Here is a 17,921-nt window from a genome sequence, read left to right as displayed (position 1 = left end):
CTGTCTCTACTAAAAATACAAAAAATTAGCCAGGCATGGTGGCGGGCGCCTGTAGTCCCAGCTACTCGGGAGGCTGAGGCTGGAGAATGGTGTGACACAAGAGGCAGAGCTTGCAGTGAACTGAGGTCGTGTCACTGCACTCCAGCCTGGGAGACAGCGAGACTGTCCAAAAAAAAAAAAAAAAAGCATCTGTGAAACAGTGCTGTGAAAAATGAACAAACAAAAAGACTTCATAAATCAAAAATAACACAACAGAAATTTTTAAATCCACAAGATAAAACAGAGAACCCCCGAGAAAGCAAAATTTAAAAAAACGAAATGGGGGAAAAAAATAAAGAAACACATATGAAAATTAGATACTTAATACAAGAAGTCCAATAACTGAATAACAAGAGTTTAAAAAAAATGTAGAATAGAAAAAACATTGTAATGGAAAGTATCAAAAAAGTAATACAAGTCAACTTCTCCAAAGTGAAGGTACTAGTTGCCAGCTTTAAAGAGCTGCCCGGTGCCTAGATTCGTATGAGAAGATACACCACTGTGAAATTTCAGGTTACTGAGAATAAAATAATGATCCTTATAAGCTTCTAATGAACAACAACAACAACAAAAATGAAACAAAACAAAACAAAAAAACAGGGAAAGAGGTCATACAATACAAAGGATTGGGAATCTGAACAGAGTGGCTATTTTGGCAGGAATACTTAGATGTTAGCAGAGTATGAATGAGAGATACTAAAAATTCTATACTCAGTCAAACCATCAAATGAATGTAAGTGTATGATAAAGACATTTTCAAATATGTCCAAAGAATTTTCTCCTGTGGGTCCTTACTTAGGAGGCTATGCAAGGATATGCTTCAGGAAAATGAAGGAGTGCACCAAAAAAGAGGACATGAGATCCAGCAAACAGAGAATTGATACAGGAGAGATGTAAAGGAAATTATCAGGATGATGGGAATGGGAAATAGCAAATATCAGGAACGCAACAGGACTGGAGAACAAGTGTCCAGAGTGGACTCGCGTCCAGAAGGAAGAATCCATGACACAAACTAGCAAGTTATCGGTGTGTTTCAGTATAGCTAGGAGATTTATTCTTCTGTCAGAGCATGTGAGAAGACATTGAAAGCAAACGAATAAACAAAAAAGACAGTCTTTAATGACATAAGCAAAAAAATGGGCAAGAAAGGAAATATAATCGTTACGCATTAGGCTAAGCTATGAATACTATTTATACAGTTGTAATAATGTAAACATTAAAAGTGGATTGAACCAAACACTGTGATACAAACATACAAGAACATGGGGAGAGTGTGTGGAGTGGCAATACAGGGGAGGAGTCATGAGAGCAAAGCAGTCCTTATATTCCATACTCGGAAATCAGTAAAACTGAAAAACTAAAAAGCAGCAATATATATAGTATTTTAAAACATGGATGTCAACATTAGAAGAAACAGATAAAGTTGAAAGTGATTATCTCTGAGGAAGGGTAGACTTTGAAATACTGATTTTAAAAACTATGTACCTGTATTGCCTTGCTAAAAAATAAAAATTAAATCCAAAATAAAAATAATTTAATTTTTAGTATGAAGGTCAATACTGATTAGTGAAAACAACTGATATAGAAGGCATAAGTTGGCTATTTTTCTTTCTCTCCCACTAATGGTAATTTACTCTGCTGATTCCCTTCTCTTGTTTACCTGGGCTTTTTGGTGGGGGGGTTCGCCATCACTGAAGAATCCAAAAATCTCGTCTATATCAGAGGCCTGGCTCCCTGTAGAAGCCATCCAGTTTCTAAAACAGATTAAACACCATGGACCACAATTAGATCTGTAAAGTATACCATTCAAAATAGCACATATATTAAACAGTTTTAAAAAGCTGTATACCCTTAAAGGTGTTTTGGAGATGCCCCCTACTTAACAGAAATTTGTTAATTAATGAACATTCTAAACAAGGAACTAAATTAAATTAGTCTAAAAGAAGTAATCTGGAAATTATAGGACTTTGGTGCTCCATACTACCATCTTGCTTCTGTTTCTGAAGGCCTGCCCCCAAGTTCCCACCAAAAACAGTGTCAACTCATGTCAATTACTGGCCATCACTTTGTAGAACTTAAGAAAAACCAGTTATTCTCCCACAAGATGGGTTTGCGGAAGACTCAGGGGATAAAAACCACCCATAGATAAGTGTATTAATAGCCCCCAATTATCCATTTACTCTCAGCTGAAGAAATTACTAAGTCAAGAACAGAAAAATCGGCCGGGCGTGGTGGCTCACGCTTGTAATCCCAGCACTTTGGGAGGCCGAGGCGGGCGGATCACGAGGTCAGGAGATCAAGACCACGGTGAAATCCCGTCTCTACTAAAAATACAAAAAATTAGCCGGGCGTGGTGGCGGGCGCCTGTAGTACCAGCTACTCGGAGAGGCTGAGGCAGGAGAATGGCGTGAACCCGGGAGGCGGAGATTGCAGTGAGCCGAGATCGTGCCACTGTACTCCAGCCTGGGTGACAGAGTGAAACTCCATCTCAAAAAAAAAAAAAAAAAAAAGAACAGAAAAATCAATACTAATTTGCTGAATGACAAACATTCTCTGTTGTTGGATGATGGTGACCTTGTAGCCAGTGGGGCATGTCTCTCTAACTAAACATGAAGTGGACTTTAAATCAAGCCACTGTGATGACTGGTAAAGGTATCATCAAGCAAAGATGTATGAAAAATGGCCAATTATGTTCGGGTGCTGGAATAACTGGCAAAAGTAAATAATTACCATGGATTAGAATGAATACTATAAAGTTCTAACTGCTCAAACTTCAGCAAACTTGTTAAATCTAAAGACTGTGAATTTAAAAATAGTAATAGTATTTTAAACACACACACAATATAGAAGACAATACATACTATCACCGTTTGGGGTGTTTTAGTACATTCCACTGCCAACATATAGAACTGAATTACTAATAATTACTGGGAGTTTACTGTTTTATTAGAAAGCCCTTTTCTTTTCTTTTTTTGAGACTGGGTCTTGCTCTGTTGTCCAGGCTCGAGTACAGTGGCGCCATCTTGGCTCACTGCAGTCTCCGCCTCCTGGGCTCAAGCGATCAACCCACCTCAGCCTCTCCAGTACCTGGGACTACAGGCACGTGCTACCACATCTGGTGGAATTTTGTACTGTTTGTAGAGAGGGGGTTTTGCCATGTTGCCCAGCTGGTCTCTAACTCCTGAGCTCAAGTAATCTTCCAGCCTTGGCCTCCCAAAATGTTGGGATTACAGGCATGAGCCACTGCAACCGGCCCAAAAAAGCTTTTTTCTTTATTAAAACATTAAGTTTCTGAATTAATTTTTTGTGGTAAACAGAAGGCTCACATCCTCACCCCATAGTCCACCACACATGGTGTAATTCTTCTTTATATCATAATCATAAGGAAAATAGAAATAATAAAATCACAGTAGTAGAAAATAGAAATAATAAAATCACAGTAGTGAGTTATGAATTAGATCATGTTTCCAGTCAAATCTTTGATTCTGTCAGTGAGAAAGCTGGGGCTCAGGAGAAGACAGATGAGTCACTTATCTCAGTAAATCCTGCCTTAACACAACCATGTAGGTTTTTTGGGGTTTTTTTGTTTTGTGTTGTCTTTGAGACGGAGTTTCACTCTTGTTGCCCAGCCTGGAGTGCAATGGCGCAATCTCGGCTCACTGCAACCTCCGCCTCCCAGCAGTTGCTCCCTTCAAGCGATTCTCCTGCCTCCGCCTCCTGAGTAGATGGGATTACAGGCATGCGCCACTACGCCCAGCTAATTTTGTATTTTTAGTAGAGACAGAGTTTCTCCATGTTGATCAGGCTGGTCTCGAACTCCTGACCTCAGGTGATCCACCCGCCTCAGCCTCCCAAAGTGCTGGGATTACAGGTGTGAGCCACCGCGCCCAGCTGGGATGTTTGTTAAAAGTATATATATTCTTGAAAATAAAGTTAATTCATTAAATTAAAAAAGTTTGTTTCTAGGCTCTACTCCAAAATTACAGAATCAGATTCTCCAGAATCTTCAGAATCTTCCTTCAAATGGAAACACCTAAATAAGATGCAAACTTAATTTTTCTACAATGCAATAATTTTGTTAAATATAGGATGCACATGAAGTATACCATTAAGCCATCTTCCTTTAAGTGTAATAACTTATTACAGCCTAACGACTTCCCAGTTTGCTTATACCAATAGCCAGGTTTTAACTGTCCTTAAAATATTTTTATGCAGTTTTAATTTACGTGAATCACTTCCGATTCTAAAAGTCAATGCTCTAGAATGGTGAACTAGGGATAGAATGTGTTTACTTCTTCCACACACAGGACAATCCATTAGTTTGGGGATATATGTTTTTTTAAGTACATAAGGAAAAAACTTAGGTGCTTAAGTTCTTTTCTTAAATATGGTTCTATAAACCCATCATCTAAACAGATTACATCCAAGTAAAAACACCATCTTGAGAGAGATGAAAGTAAAATGTAGAGGGAAGTTAATGCTTATTAAGTTTTGAAGACGGACATCTTCAGATTCAATGCTCAATTCAGCTACTAAACCAGCTTACGAGCTCTTAACTACATGCCGTGGACTATTTACAAACTTTAACTCATTAATCCGCATAACCTCACGAGGCATTATTGTTACCTTATTTTACAGATGAGAAAACTGAGGCACAGAAAGATCGGGTACTTGGTAGTACCAGTATTCAAAGCATGGCAACTCTGCCTCTCAAGTCCAAGTTCTTAACTACACTATTGCTAAACAGGAAATGCTCATTGGAACATTTCAGGTTTCAGATTTTTTAGATTAGGGATGCTCAACCATTAAGTATAATGCAAATATATACATAAAAAAAAAAAAACCAGAAATCCAAAACACTTCTTTCTGGTCACAAGCACTTCAGATGAGGAATAATAAACCTGTATTAACTTTTCAGCTTAAAAAAAAAAAAACAAAACTTAAAGTCCAAAACTATCAACAAAGGAAGTGCCTGCATTCTAGAAAGGAGATTTACCTGAAATAATCCCAAGTAATCCTTAACAGTTGCTTCTTAACTAGGTACTCCATTGATGCAATCTTGGCAGTCAACTACATTCAGAAGCTGGGAAAACTACTTTCTCCAGAGACAAGCACTATTTGTTATCTACTTCTCACCACCACTTATCCACCAGAGCCTAGATCTGTCCTACCATTTTCTCCTGGAAATTATGTAAGATCGTTTTTGCTGGATTCTATTTCTGCCAGATGGTCAATTCATGATGTCTAGACCTGAATACTAAGCTTTCTGACTTATTTCTTTACACAGTCAACTTTTCTGAAGGTCCATTCCATCTACTATTACTTTAAAAAATTAAATATAGCCAATTGCTTCTGACTGAGAATGTTTAGGGTCTTCTTATTTAGGTACTGAATGAGACGTAGCTCAGCATGCCTACATTATATGCAATCGTATACTCATCCTGTTTTCTAACAGAGAAACTTCTTTAGCCTAAAGGGTGCCTCACATGATACAATCTCACATGTATACCCCAGTGGCATATAAGCACAAACCATATTTTATTCCTTCTAGAGTACTGTTTTCAGGGAAAAAAAATCAATTTTAGCATGTACCCTAAACAAAATGCAGTTATTGCTAAAGAGCTTCAAAGCTAGTTCACACTTTAATTTTTTTTATGTGATCACGGTTTGAGTTTTCATTTTTGTGGGACTTGCTATGTATAGCAAAAGTGGAAACTTCTTCTGCCACAAGAAAACAAAGTCAATTACCTGTGGCAGTGTCTTCATTACCTCAATTACTGCTAAGCCACTGAGAAATCCTTCAAGGCCAACAGAGTACAGCAAAATAAAAGCCAGATACTTGGTAAAAGCTGAGCAAAGTAACAGCAACCTCATTAACAGAAATGTTAAGGCTGAAGTCTTCATATGAGACAGAACACTTGTACTTTGAAACCTGTCAGCTTGGCAGGAAATGTAATGCTTCTATCTCTGATGGATGAAAAAGGAAAAAGGGCAAGAGTTCTAGAAAAAATCCAGAAGAAACATGGTAAAGGAACAACAGAAAAGGAACTGGTTATCCAAATGAAATTAAGTTTGCACACAGCAGAGGACTTGTGGACTTGAAAACATCAAAGAATCCCAGCAGCTCTTGTTTTCATAGCATCTTGGTGCTAAAAAGATAGCAAGCTCTGGGCTTCCCTTCACTTGAGAATCAGAGTGAGGTCTCCCAGCCCGCCTTCTTCATTCTGAGCTATGTTTCTCCTGTATGTCCAGTGCATACTCCTCAACTCAAACAAGTGACATGCCAGAAGGAGCTCAGAGTAATACAGTTGGGTATATTAGCAGACAAAATAAATCAAATGGAGAGAAAAATTCTAATGTTTTAAAAAGTATTTTTGCCTGGAAATGAAAGATCTATAATTACCAGCTTGAGAAAGTGGTACGTTTCTTGCTGTAAAAAGATCAGCAAGCTTCCTCCACCCCCTTTTAAAAAATAAAAGTGACTGGAATAAAGAATGGTTTATTTCTCTAGCATAAATATAGAAAAGGGTTAACTTCATTTCTTAAGGGGAAAGAGTCATCCTCTGACTTGAGAAGAAACCAAACCTTTCTAACTGTGGCTCTTGGACTAATTCCAACACATCTGGGTTTTTAGCAACTATCAGATTTGGGAGGAAGGGAAAGATACCCAGAGTAAAGTACTACTAAAGAGTTCTCAACAAGCTTGTCAGTAGTGAACAAATTAAAGAAAATCCTAAAGACTTTGCTTGGGTAGTTGATGAATTCAGTTCCATATGTAGACTGCAGCCTTTCCCATCAGTGGATAAAGCAAACTCACTGTTTCCTCCATTTCAGCACACAGAGAGACAGGAATCATGTCTAGCTGTGCCAAGATCTGATTCCTCTGTGGATCCCAGTCTTGAAATATTTCATCTATGGTGAACTCGATTGGCCCTAATTTTATCCCTTAGCATGCCTGAGACCCTCTACCTTCTGTCAGATAAGATCTGTATCACACTCATCTCCTGAACATGTGCTTTAACAGAATCACTGAGGAAATGCCAGACTGATGCCACTTATTCTTGCCATTTTACCAGCAAACAATGACCCCTATCTGAACAAGGTAAGGAGAAAGACCTCACCAGAGGTAAGGTTTCTGAAAGACATTAAGGATTGAGAAGAATAACCCCAAATTCTAGAATGCCCTTTAACTTAAGCCCCCAAAATAAACCATACTGGTATTCCAGGCTCAAGAGCTCAGATGTGGCTGGACACGGTGGCTCATGCCTGCAATCCCAGCACTTTGGGAGACCGAGGTGGGTGGATCATGAGGTCAGGAGTTCAAAACCAGCCTGGCCAAGATGGTGAAACCCCGTCTCTACTAAAAATACAAAAATTAGCCAGGTGCGGTGGCGGGCACCTGTAATCTCAGCTACTCGGGAGGCTGAGGCAGGAGAGTCGCTTGAACCTGGGAGGCAGAGGTTGCAGGTAGCCAGGATCGCGCCATTGCACTCCAGCTTGGGTGACAGAGCAAGACTCTGTCTCAAAAAACAAACAAAAGAGCTCAGATGTTGCTCGTTATTTTCTATTATAAAGCCAAAGTAACACATATGTATAGGGAACAAAAGTGTTTCGAGAAGAAATAAGGAACAAATTAAAACCTAATTTGAATTAGAAGTTGGTGACTGGAGGTGATGATTTTACCGTGCAAAGAATGACAACTTCTTTCTTTGTCACTGCTTTCCTCCTGTGCAGCTTCTGAGAAGGTATATCCTGAAAATAATGACACATGTTGCTAAGGAAGGAGACTTTTAAAATATCAGATATTTCCCATAGATCAAGTAGTATGATCATACAAACAATCCCATCATAAATGGCATAGGTTATTCATGAAAAATGAAATTGAATAACTCTTTAAGGGCAAGATAACTCTTTAAGGACTCTAGTGAGTCCTTAACAATTGAATTTCTACTACAAAAATAGTGCGGGTTACCTATGGGAAATAACCCTCAATAGCTTGCTTTTATGTCAACAGACTAAACACAATATACTGCTTACAAATGCAGATTCTTCCGCGTCTGGGGCATTCCAGAAGATGCCATTATTATAAAGGATATTCTCTATGAGTTAAAATTTGAGGCCAGGCGCGGGTGGCTCACGCCTGTAATCCCAGCACTTTGGGAGGCCAAGGCGGGTGGATCAAGAGGTCAGGAGTTCAAGGCCAGTCTGGCCAAGATGGTGAAACCCCATCTCTACTAAAAATACAAAAAATTAGCTGGGTGTGGTGGTGGGCGCCTGTAATTCCAGCTACTCAGGAGGCTGAGGCAGAGAACTGCTTGAACCCGGGAGGCAGAGGTTGCAGTGAGCCAAGATCATGCCACTGCACTCCAGCCTGGGCAACAGAATGAGACTCTATCTCAAAACAAAAACAAACAAACAAATGAAAAATTGACAAGTCTTAATGAAGGAAGACTTTTCTGTCATAAAAATTAAAATGGGCCAGGCCCAGTGGCTCACTCCTGTAAACCCAGCACTTTGGGAGGCCGAGGCAAGAGGATCACTTGAGCTCAGGAGTTTGAGACCAGCCTGACGAACACGACAAAACCCCGTCTCTACCAAAAATACAAAAATTAGCCAGGTGTGGTGGCACACACCTGTAATCCTAGCTACTCGGGAGGGAGGCTGAGGCAGGAGAACTACTTGAACCCAGGAGGCTAAGGTTGCAGTGATCTGAGATTATGCCACTGCACCCCAGCCTGGGTGACAAAGTGAGACCCTGTCTCAAAAAAAAACAAAACAAAACAAAAAAAAAATGTTTAGTAAATATATTCCACTTAATTTTCACCCCTTTTCACTTCCTTGAGGATTTCCAACTTAAATAGAGCTGAAAATTAAAAACAAGTTTTCTGGCTGGGCGCAGTGGCTCACGCCTATAATCCCAGCACTTTGGGAGGCTCAGGCAGGTAGAATGCTTGAGCTGAGGAGTTCAAGACCAGCCTGAGCAACATGGCGAAACCCCATCTGTACCAAAAATACAAAAATTTGCCAGGTGTGGTAGTACATGCCTATAGTTCCAGCTATCGGAGGATCACTGGAGCCTGGGAAGTCAAGGCTGCAGTGAACCACGATCATGCTGCTGCACTCCAGCCTGGTGACCGAGTGAGAACCCATCTCAAAAATAAATAAATAACAAATTTTGAAAATTAAAAAATTTTACCATTAAAAACCCTCAAGTGTAACTGACTGTCTGCAGTGATTAAGTGAATTCACTTGGCTGCACCAGGTGAAATATCTTGGAGGTCCCCACATTGTGAGCATGGAATCCAAAACCCATTGATAGCAAAACCAAGAACAGAAGGATAAGAAAGATACGAAGTAGATCTGTGTTACAGTTATTCTTAGAATTAAAAGGAAAATAAATGTTTTACAACATGAAGAGGTACAAAAAAATCACTCAAGTTCACTTTATTCATTCATTTATCATTACACAATTACTTTTGAGTTCACATTCACGTGTACAATATTTTAGACAGATACAATGGATTAAAAATAATTGAATAAAAACCCATCATAGGTTTAGTTATATATAAAACCCGGTTAAAACGAACTAAAGAGGGATTTATGAATAAGCTTGTGGCTGGGCATGGTGGCTCATGCCTGTAACCCCAGCACTTTGGGAGGCCAAAGCAGGTGGATCATCTGAGGTCAGGAGTTCAAGACCAGCCCGGCCAACATGGCGAAACTCCATCTCTACTAACACTACAAAAATTAGCTGGGCATGGTGGTAGGTGCCTGTAGTCCCAGCTATACGGGAGGCTGAGGCAGGACAATCGCTTGAACCTGGGAGGCAGAGGTTGCAGTGAGACAAGATCATGCCACTGCCCTCCAGCCTGGGTGACAGAGCCAGACTCAGTCTCAAAAAAAAAAAAAAAAGAAGAAGCAGCAGCAGCAGCAGCTTGTTTTGTTTGAGAGCATTCAATTTCTCTCTTTTATCATTCAACAGTTAATAAATTTAAGTCTACAAAATGCAAAATGCTAGGTGTTTTTTTTTTTTTTTTGGACAGGGTCTCACTGTTGCCCAGGCACAATCATAGCTCACTGCAGCCTCGACCACCAGGCTTGGTGATCCTCCCACCTCAGCCTCTCAGGTAGCTGGGATTACAGGCACATACCCCCATGCCTGGCTAATGTTTTGTAGACACGGGGTTTCACCATGTTGTCCAGGTTGGTCTTGAACTCCCAGGCTCAAGTGATCTGCCAGCCTCAGCCCTCCCAAAGTGCTACAGTTACAGGTGTGAGCCAGTCCACCTGGCCAATGCTGGGTTCTTCACCTTCCTATTTAAAATGGCAACAGAACTGGAGGCCAAAAGAGGTAGTTGCATTTCCTTTTAAAGAAAAAGAGAGTAGACTAGTAGATTTGGGGGTGATCTATATGCAGTCCTGCCTGGGGGAAGGAGAGAAAAGGCCTATTAAATTTCTCAAGGGCCTTTCTAACTCACAGTGATGGGAACTTGTACCATGTTCCTTTTTGGCTGTGAGAAGAATGTGGACTATTTTTTGCCTCAGAAAGTAAAAGATCCATGCCTCTGAATATTTTATTTAGTAATCTTCTTTTTCTTTTTTTTTTGAGACAGAGTCTCACTCTGTCACCCAGGCTGGAGTGAGAGTGGTGCAATCTCAGCTCACTGCAACCTCCGTCTCCTGGGTTCAAGCAATTCTCCTGCCTCAGCCTCCCAAACAGCTAGGATTATAAGCGCCCACCACCACGCCCAGCTAATTTTTGTATTTTTAGTAGAGACAGGGTTCCACCATGTTGGCCAGGCTGGTCTCGAACTCCTGACCTCAAATGATCTGGCCTCCCAAAGTGCTGGGATTACAGGTCTTTAATAATCTTACTTCACTCCAACCTCATGGAAAACTAAGCTGGAAACAATGAACAGCAACTCACAGAAGAGGATTCAAACTGACCAACCATGACAAATTGGGAAAGGAACCAAACTGAAGCTTAAGAAACTATAAAAGGACACTCTACTTATAAAAAATAAAATTCAGAAACAACATGGGAAAGGATTAGCTGTGGGTAAGTACGACTGGAACAGCTCTAGTGATCTCACTGGAGAAACTGGGTGTGGCTCTTTATAAAAAGTATTGTGCATCTGAAACAAAGACAATGCTGACGCTCTACACCCAGAGAATACACGTGATGTACGCACAACTTGGGCAATATTCTACTGTAGTGGGTATTGATTATGACCTTATGAAAGTAGTGTGCCAAATTTAAGATTGGAAACTTAGGGAACAAACGGAAAACTTCACTGCGTCAAAGAACAGAAAATGTGCATTGCCAAATGAAAAACTGAAAAGGATTTGGTGCTACTGAGCTCAAAAAAAACAAGAGACCTGAGAAAAGCTGCTCTTAAGGGGCAGTTCTCCCGAAGCCCGCAATCGCTGCCTCTCTTAAGATGCCAAGTGCACTTGGCATCCTTGCCATCCTCTGCTGCAAAGTAGAGCCTTTTGGCTTCTAATCTGGAGATCTAGAAATTGGAATGGCAAAAGACTTCAGTTTCTTATTCACATAAAGCAGATCTTGTTTGCTCAGCTGCCCTATGAACTGAATTTAAGGAACATTTGCATTATTTTGGATTACCTAATTTGAGTTAAGACATGAGTCTGGGTGTTTATAGGTTACCATCTGCAGAACATTCATAGGATGGGAGATCTCTGCCTAATTATTCATCTGTTTTGGCTTATGAACTTTTTGAAATTGACTGAGGAGAAACACATTCCTAGAAAGCCAAGATATTCTCACATTCCCTCCCTCCAGCTACACTGGCCTCTTCACTGTTCCTCAAACAGGCCCGGTACACCCTGACCTTGGGGTTTTCCTTTGTATAGATCGTTCCTTCTGCCTGGAATGTTCTTTCTCTATGTATCTGCACAGGTTTCCATGCCTTTACTCAGATTGTACCTTCTCAATGATGCTACTCTAACCATTCTATTTAAAATTATACCCTCCACCATGTCAGCTGTTCTACTTTTTATTTCATAGCACACAGTACCCTCTAACATACCAATTATATTTATTAGTAGTATGACTCTACTAATTTTTTTTTTTTTTTTTTTTTTGAGACAAGGTCTCGCTCTGTCACCCAGGCTGGAACATGGTGGTGTGATCATGGCTCACTGTAGCCTTGACCTCCACGGGGCTCAAGCAATGCTCCCATCTTAGCCTCCCAGTGCTACAGGTGCATGCCACCATATCCAGCTAATTTCTTTGTATTTTGTAGACAGGGTTTTGTCATGTTGCTCAGGCTGGTCTCAAACACCTGAACTCAAGCAATCTGCCTGCCTCACTCTCCCAAAGTGCTGGGATTAGAGGCGAGAGTCACTGGATCTGGCCCTAATTATATTTATTGTTATCTGCCTCCTCTACTAGAATGTAAGTCCCCCAAAGACAGGGGTCCTTTTCCTATTTAGTTTATGGATGTAGTCCAAAAGTGCAGAACAGTGCCTGGCACACAGTAGGCATTCAGATATTTATTTCACAAACTAACTCAAATGAAAGAACACCCTGTAACTGCTTTTAATAAGGACCATAAAAAGCCATTTTAGTTTTTAAATGGAACAAATGGGAAAACTGTATACACAAATAAATCAATATTCAGACTATCATTCTTTGGATACGCCAGTGGTCCTAACAGTGAATGTAATCTGATTCTAGCAGGCAGAAGAAAACTTCAACTTAAGGTTCCAAGACCATTGTTTGGCACCAAAACATTTTATATATAAATCACTTTATAACTCAAGTCTCTGATGTCTACGTTGCAAACTGATTTTTAAGGGTTGATTCTTAGGGGAAGAACTATTTCTGGCAAATGATTCAAGGGCATCAGTATTTTGAGCTAAGAAATCAGTTTCTCTTATTTTACATATTAAATCTATCTAAAATAAAATTAGAGAAAGAAGAAAAGCTTATGTAGCAGCAAAAGACTTTTTTTTTTTTGAGACGGAGTCTCGCTCTGTCGCCCAGGCTGGAGTGCAGTGGTGCGATCTCAGCTCACTGCAAGCTCCGTCTCCTGGGTTGACGCCATTCTCCTGCCTCAGCCTCCCGAGTAGCTGGGACTACAGGCGCCTGCCACCACGCCTGGCTAATTTTTTGTATTTTTAGTAGAGATGGGGTTTCACCCTGTTAGCCAGGATGGTTTCGATCTCCTGACCTCGTGATCTGCCCGCCTCAGCTCCCAAAGTGCTGGGATTACAGGTGTGAGCCACCACGTCCGGCCCCAGCAAAAGAGATTTCAAAACACAAATTGGGTTAAGTCATGTTTGAATCATTCCACGGCTTCTCACTGTGTTTAATAACATTATACTCCCCATCGTGGCTACAAGACCTGGCATGATCCAGTGTCCGCCGTCCACACAACATCCATCCAGCTCCCTCCCTCACTCACTGGGCTCTTGAGGCACACAGGCCTCTTTCAGTTGCTTGAATACCGGCCCCCCCCCCCATCCCACCTCAAGGAAAGGCTGCAGCCTTTCCTCAGAGTGATATTCTGCAAGGGCCTCCCCACACCCTCCTCCTTGGCATCTCAATTTAAATGTTACCACCCGTAGCCTGGTTTTCCTCTCCCTTTACTCCAAGTTCTTCATTTATACTTCAGTTCCTAGTTTGTATCTCACAGTACTTGCAATTATTGGCCTCTCCCACAAGAATAAAAGCCCTTCTAGGGCGAGTACAGTGTCTAATTTATTTATCATCCTATCCCCAACCCATAGCATAGTTCCTGTTATAAAGTGTGTATACAGTGCAGAAAATGTTCAAACATTTGCTGATCGAATGAGTGTGTATCTACCATTAATTAAAGTCTAAGGGATCAATTGATATTTCTGATTTTCTGAGCTGCAAAAATTAGGATGAATTTGGGAAGGTTGTAGTATTTTCTCTCATCCAAACAAATACCTTCCGTGCCGATATCCACCACTAACCTGTTTAAAGCTGTTCATCCCTAAACATAAAGATTCTCACCTGCTTTGGAGGAGTCTTCATCTTTTAGTTCTTTCCTTCCTAACAACAAGAAATTAGGATCACATAGTACTTTTGTTGAAAGTCTATAGATTTGTTTCATCAAACAAAGCTACATGCACTTTCCTCTCAGTCCACTTCCATTTGTAGTTCTCCTATGGCCTGGCCATGATTATATTCTGTATATGCTTGTAGAATTTTAAAATGCTAGGAACTGAATTCGTCACAGGTTACTACATTTTCACGTTCAAATATCTGTTAAACCTCAAGCACTGTACTAAGAATATTAGTACTGCTGCATCCAGTTCTCCTCCACCAAACACTACATAGCATTGACAGTAAGCCAGGCACTGTTTCCTAAACTTCACAAATATTTGCTCTTCTGTGAGGTAGATGCTATTATCATCTCATATCATAAATGGTATAGACAATGAAACAGAAGCACACAGATGTTAAGCAGCTTGTTAAAGGTCACACGACTATTACACATTAGACATGGAGTCAGTGTTCATGTTGTTAAGACACAAAATAATACCATGATCTCACAAAAATGAACAAGCCGTGGGCCACACTCTTAACAAGTCTACACCTTTGGAGAAACAGACCTATAAACAAATCTTTACAACATGTTTGTGCCAAGTTTAATATGCCTGGATGAGGTACCAAGGAGATGATCACTTCTGCTTGACGAAAATCAAGGAAAGCTTTATGGGAGATAAATTTACGGCAAAATTCAATGAAATTGTTGGTGTTTATCCTCCTCTGCCTCCTGAAACACCCAACACTGAAGTCCATCTTGCCTTTTCCTGGTCTTCCTCCCTCCCCTCTAGTGGGAGGTCTTCCCCGTTTCCTAAATGTTGAGGATCCACAGGGCTCTCTAGTCTATTCCCTTTACATACTCCCTTCCCTTCCCACCCCATTCACCCCTAGACCTTAAAATACCAACTAGACGCTAAGGACTCCCAAAATGCTACCTTCAGTTCAGATCTCGGTGGTGCTTCAGGCCCAGGAGTTAGCCATGTAAGTTTCAGTCAGGCAGTCCTTCAATACTGACAGGTACTTTCAGACTGTACTTCAAACTTAAAAGCCAAAAAGCCGTTCAACAACCTGCTCCTTATCCTAAGTTATACAGATCTCTGAATAGTAGAAATAAGCTATGTGATAATATTTATAGGCCATTATTTCTTTCTTTCTGTTTTAAGCACCAACATATGTATTTACTGATTTTGGAAAAACTGTCATATACTTCAGAATAATGTATTCGGATCATTTCTAAACGAGAGAATATGAACCAAAGGGAACCCAGGGAAGAAAGTAAATCTGTAACCTTAAACTAGTATGATGTTCTTTTCAGGATATTCTTTTTTTCCTAACAAAAATTAGCTGAAAGTTAATATTCTTTTTTTTTGAGATGGAGTCTTACTCTGTCACCCAGGCTGGAGTGCAGTGGCTCGATCTCAGCTCACTGCAGCCTCTGCCTCCCAGGTTCAAGCTATTCTCCCGCCTCAGGCTCCCAAGTAGCTGGGATTACAGGCGCACGCTACCATGTTTGGCTAATTTTTGTATTTTTAGTAGAGACAGGGTTTCACTATGTTGGGCAGGCTGGTTTCAAACTCCTGGCCTCAAGTGATCCACCTGCCTTGGCCTCTCAAAGTGGTGGGATTACAGGCATGAGCCACTGCGCCCGGCCTACTATTCTCTTTGATCTGAAGATGAACTGAGAGCTGAAAAGTGCTGTTTAGATCTGAAATAAGAATCTGAAAGTTCTTAAAAAAAAAAAAAAAGGCATTATTTGTCACAGAAGCCATCAGAACAACTACAAAGACCAGGCTACTTAGGAGAAATAGCTCTAAAAACATTGTTTTGCCAAGCAGGTAGCATCAGTCTTTTTTGTTTGAGACAGTCTTGCTCTGTTCCCCAGGATGGCAAGATCATGGTTCACTGCAGCATCAAATTCTGGGGCTCAAGGGATCCTCCTATCTCAGCCACCTAAGTAGCTGGGACTACAGATGCGCACCACCACACCTGGCTAATTTTTAAATTTTGTTGTAGAGACAGGCTCTTGTTATGTTGACCAGGCTGATCTTGAACTCCTGGCCTCAAGCAATCCTCTTGCCCTGGCCTCCCAAAGTGTTGGGATTACAGGCATGGGCCACCAAGCCCAGCCAAGCATCAGTCTCAAAAAAAAGTGGCCAGTGAAAACAATTGAGCATATTAAAAAAAAAAGAGGGAGAGAAAACAGAAAGCAGGTTAGGGAGACTAAAAACATACTTTCATAAGGAAGTGAAGGAGGTCAGTGGAAGACCAAGGAGGACTCTCAGGGACCAGCCAGAAAGCTGGGCAGCCTGGGCCCAAGGGAGGCAGGTGGAGACTTCATTCAGCAAAAAGAGAGCACCTTTCCCCCAGATTTGGAAGTGACAGATCACTGCAGGAAATATGCAGAAAGAGCAAAATGAAGCCCCCCTTCCTCCAACATGGAGCTAACCACTGCTGACATTCGGGTTTATGTGGAGAAAAGCAGTTTTTAAGAGGAACTCTCGGAATAAGTCTGAGTATCCTGGGTTCATGTTCATATCAATTCTCAAAACTTCATTCATTAGAGTTTGTCCCTGCTTTCACACCATACATCTTCATACATATAAGCCCTCCCTTTAAAAAAAAATTCTTCCTTCAATGTCTTGAGTAGTGCTTGAGCAGTAGTGCTCAAGCTGCTTGAGTTTTTTTTTTTTTAGTTAATTTTAATAAGTACAGTAGTGCATGTTTTCTGCAGTAGAATAAAGAAAGAAGCAGTCTATTTCTAGTGGTTGGGGGTAGGGAGGCACTGGGGAAGAGCAGGAACCTAGGAAGAGTCAGCAGAGGGTAGCCACTCCCCAGCCCCATGGACGAGACTCCTGTGGAATACGTATAACTGCGAAGTACTAAGTTCTGGCAACAGATCTCAAACCTGCTCCTTAGCAAGAGAGCTAAAAAGAGAGTGTTTCTTAGGTACTCTGTTAATTTGACTCTTCAGGCATATAAACAATAGGGAGACCCTGTCTCTACAAAAATAAAAAAAATTAGCCAGGTGTGGTGGCATATGCCTATGGTCCCAGCTACTGGGGAGGCTGAGGTGGGAGATTGCTTGAACCCAGGAGGTCGAGGCTGCAGTGAGTAATGATCATGCCCACTCCAGTCTGGGCAACAGAGAGAGACCCTTTCTCAAAAAAAAAAAAAAAAAAACAACAAAAAAAGACAAACAAGAGCTGAAGAATAAGCTTCCAAAATAAACGAGGAAAACAAGAAATCTGTGCTTTTCCTTATGTGATATTCCTGCGCTGCATTCCATGACACTAAGAATATAAAACATGATAACTTCTGTCCTTACGTGTTTACTTCTTAATTTTTTTCCAAGTACCCTATTAAAATGGCAACAGAGGAGCTTTTCTTTTTTCAAGGTATAAAACCAAGAATGTGAGGTGCAGGAGAGAAGCATTCAATTTTTCAATGAATTTTTGGAGATGGAAAGCAAGCTTTAAATGCAGACCTGAAAATGTGGATTGGCATAAAGTCTATTTAACTAATGCACAAATTCTCTTCCTCACCTCCTATTTTCATCTATTTTCTCCACCTCCAAATCCAGAGGTTTAGAGAAAAATGAACTGAAATCTGAAATAGGTCTGGAGAAAAATACATCAGCAGGAGCAATGAAGAACTGAAAATACAGATTGTGTCAAAAGATGCATACTAGAAGGTTCTCCAAGCCCCCATCCTTGTCCCAGCAACCAATGCACTGTCAGCTAAAGAAATATTAGCAAACATATACATTTGTACAAACATATACACAAAACCCATATATACCAGCACCTTATAGCAATGCCCACCACCCAACAAAACCCACTCT

The 17,921-nt window shown here is 40.7% G+C and overlaps 1 protein-coding gene across 1 annotated transcript in view; it reads right to left on the bottom strand.

The window, feature by feature from the left end:
• FAM118B (family with sequence similarity 118 member B) overlaps nucleotides 1-17,921 on the bottom strand; it is a 51,414-nt gene that overhangs the window by 26,540 nt on the left and 6,953 nt on the right. The window contains 3 exon segments of the mRNA XM_055273689.2: nucleotides 1,700-1,719; nucleotides 1,721-1,793; nucleotides 7,723-7,791. Of these exon segments, the coding sequence (XP_055129664.1) occupies nucleotides 1,700-1,719; nucleotides 1,721-1,786 (86 nt within the window). The 5' untranslated portion in view covers nucleotides 1,787-1,793; nucleotides 7,723-7,791.

The sequence above is a fragment of the Symphalangus syndactylus genome, chromosome 3 (genome assembly GCF_028878055.3).
Source record: "Symphalangus syndactylus isolate Jambi chromosome 3, NHGRI_mSymSyn1-v2.1_pri, whole genome shotgun sequence".
NCBI classification, from domain to species: domain Eukaryota; kingdom Metazoa; phylum Chordata; class Mammalia; order Primates; family Hylobatidae; genus Symphalangus; species Symphalangus syndactylus.
The sequence above is the reverse complement of the archived record's forward strand: the minus strand, read 5'-3'. Positions and strand labels throughout refer to the sequence as shown.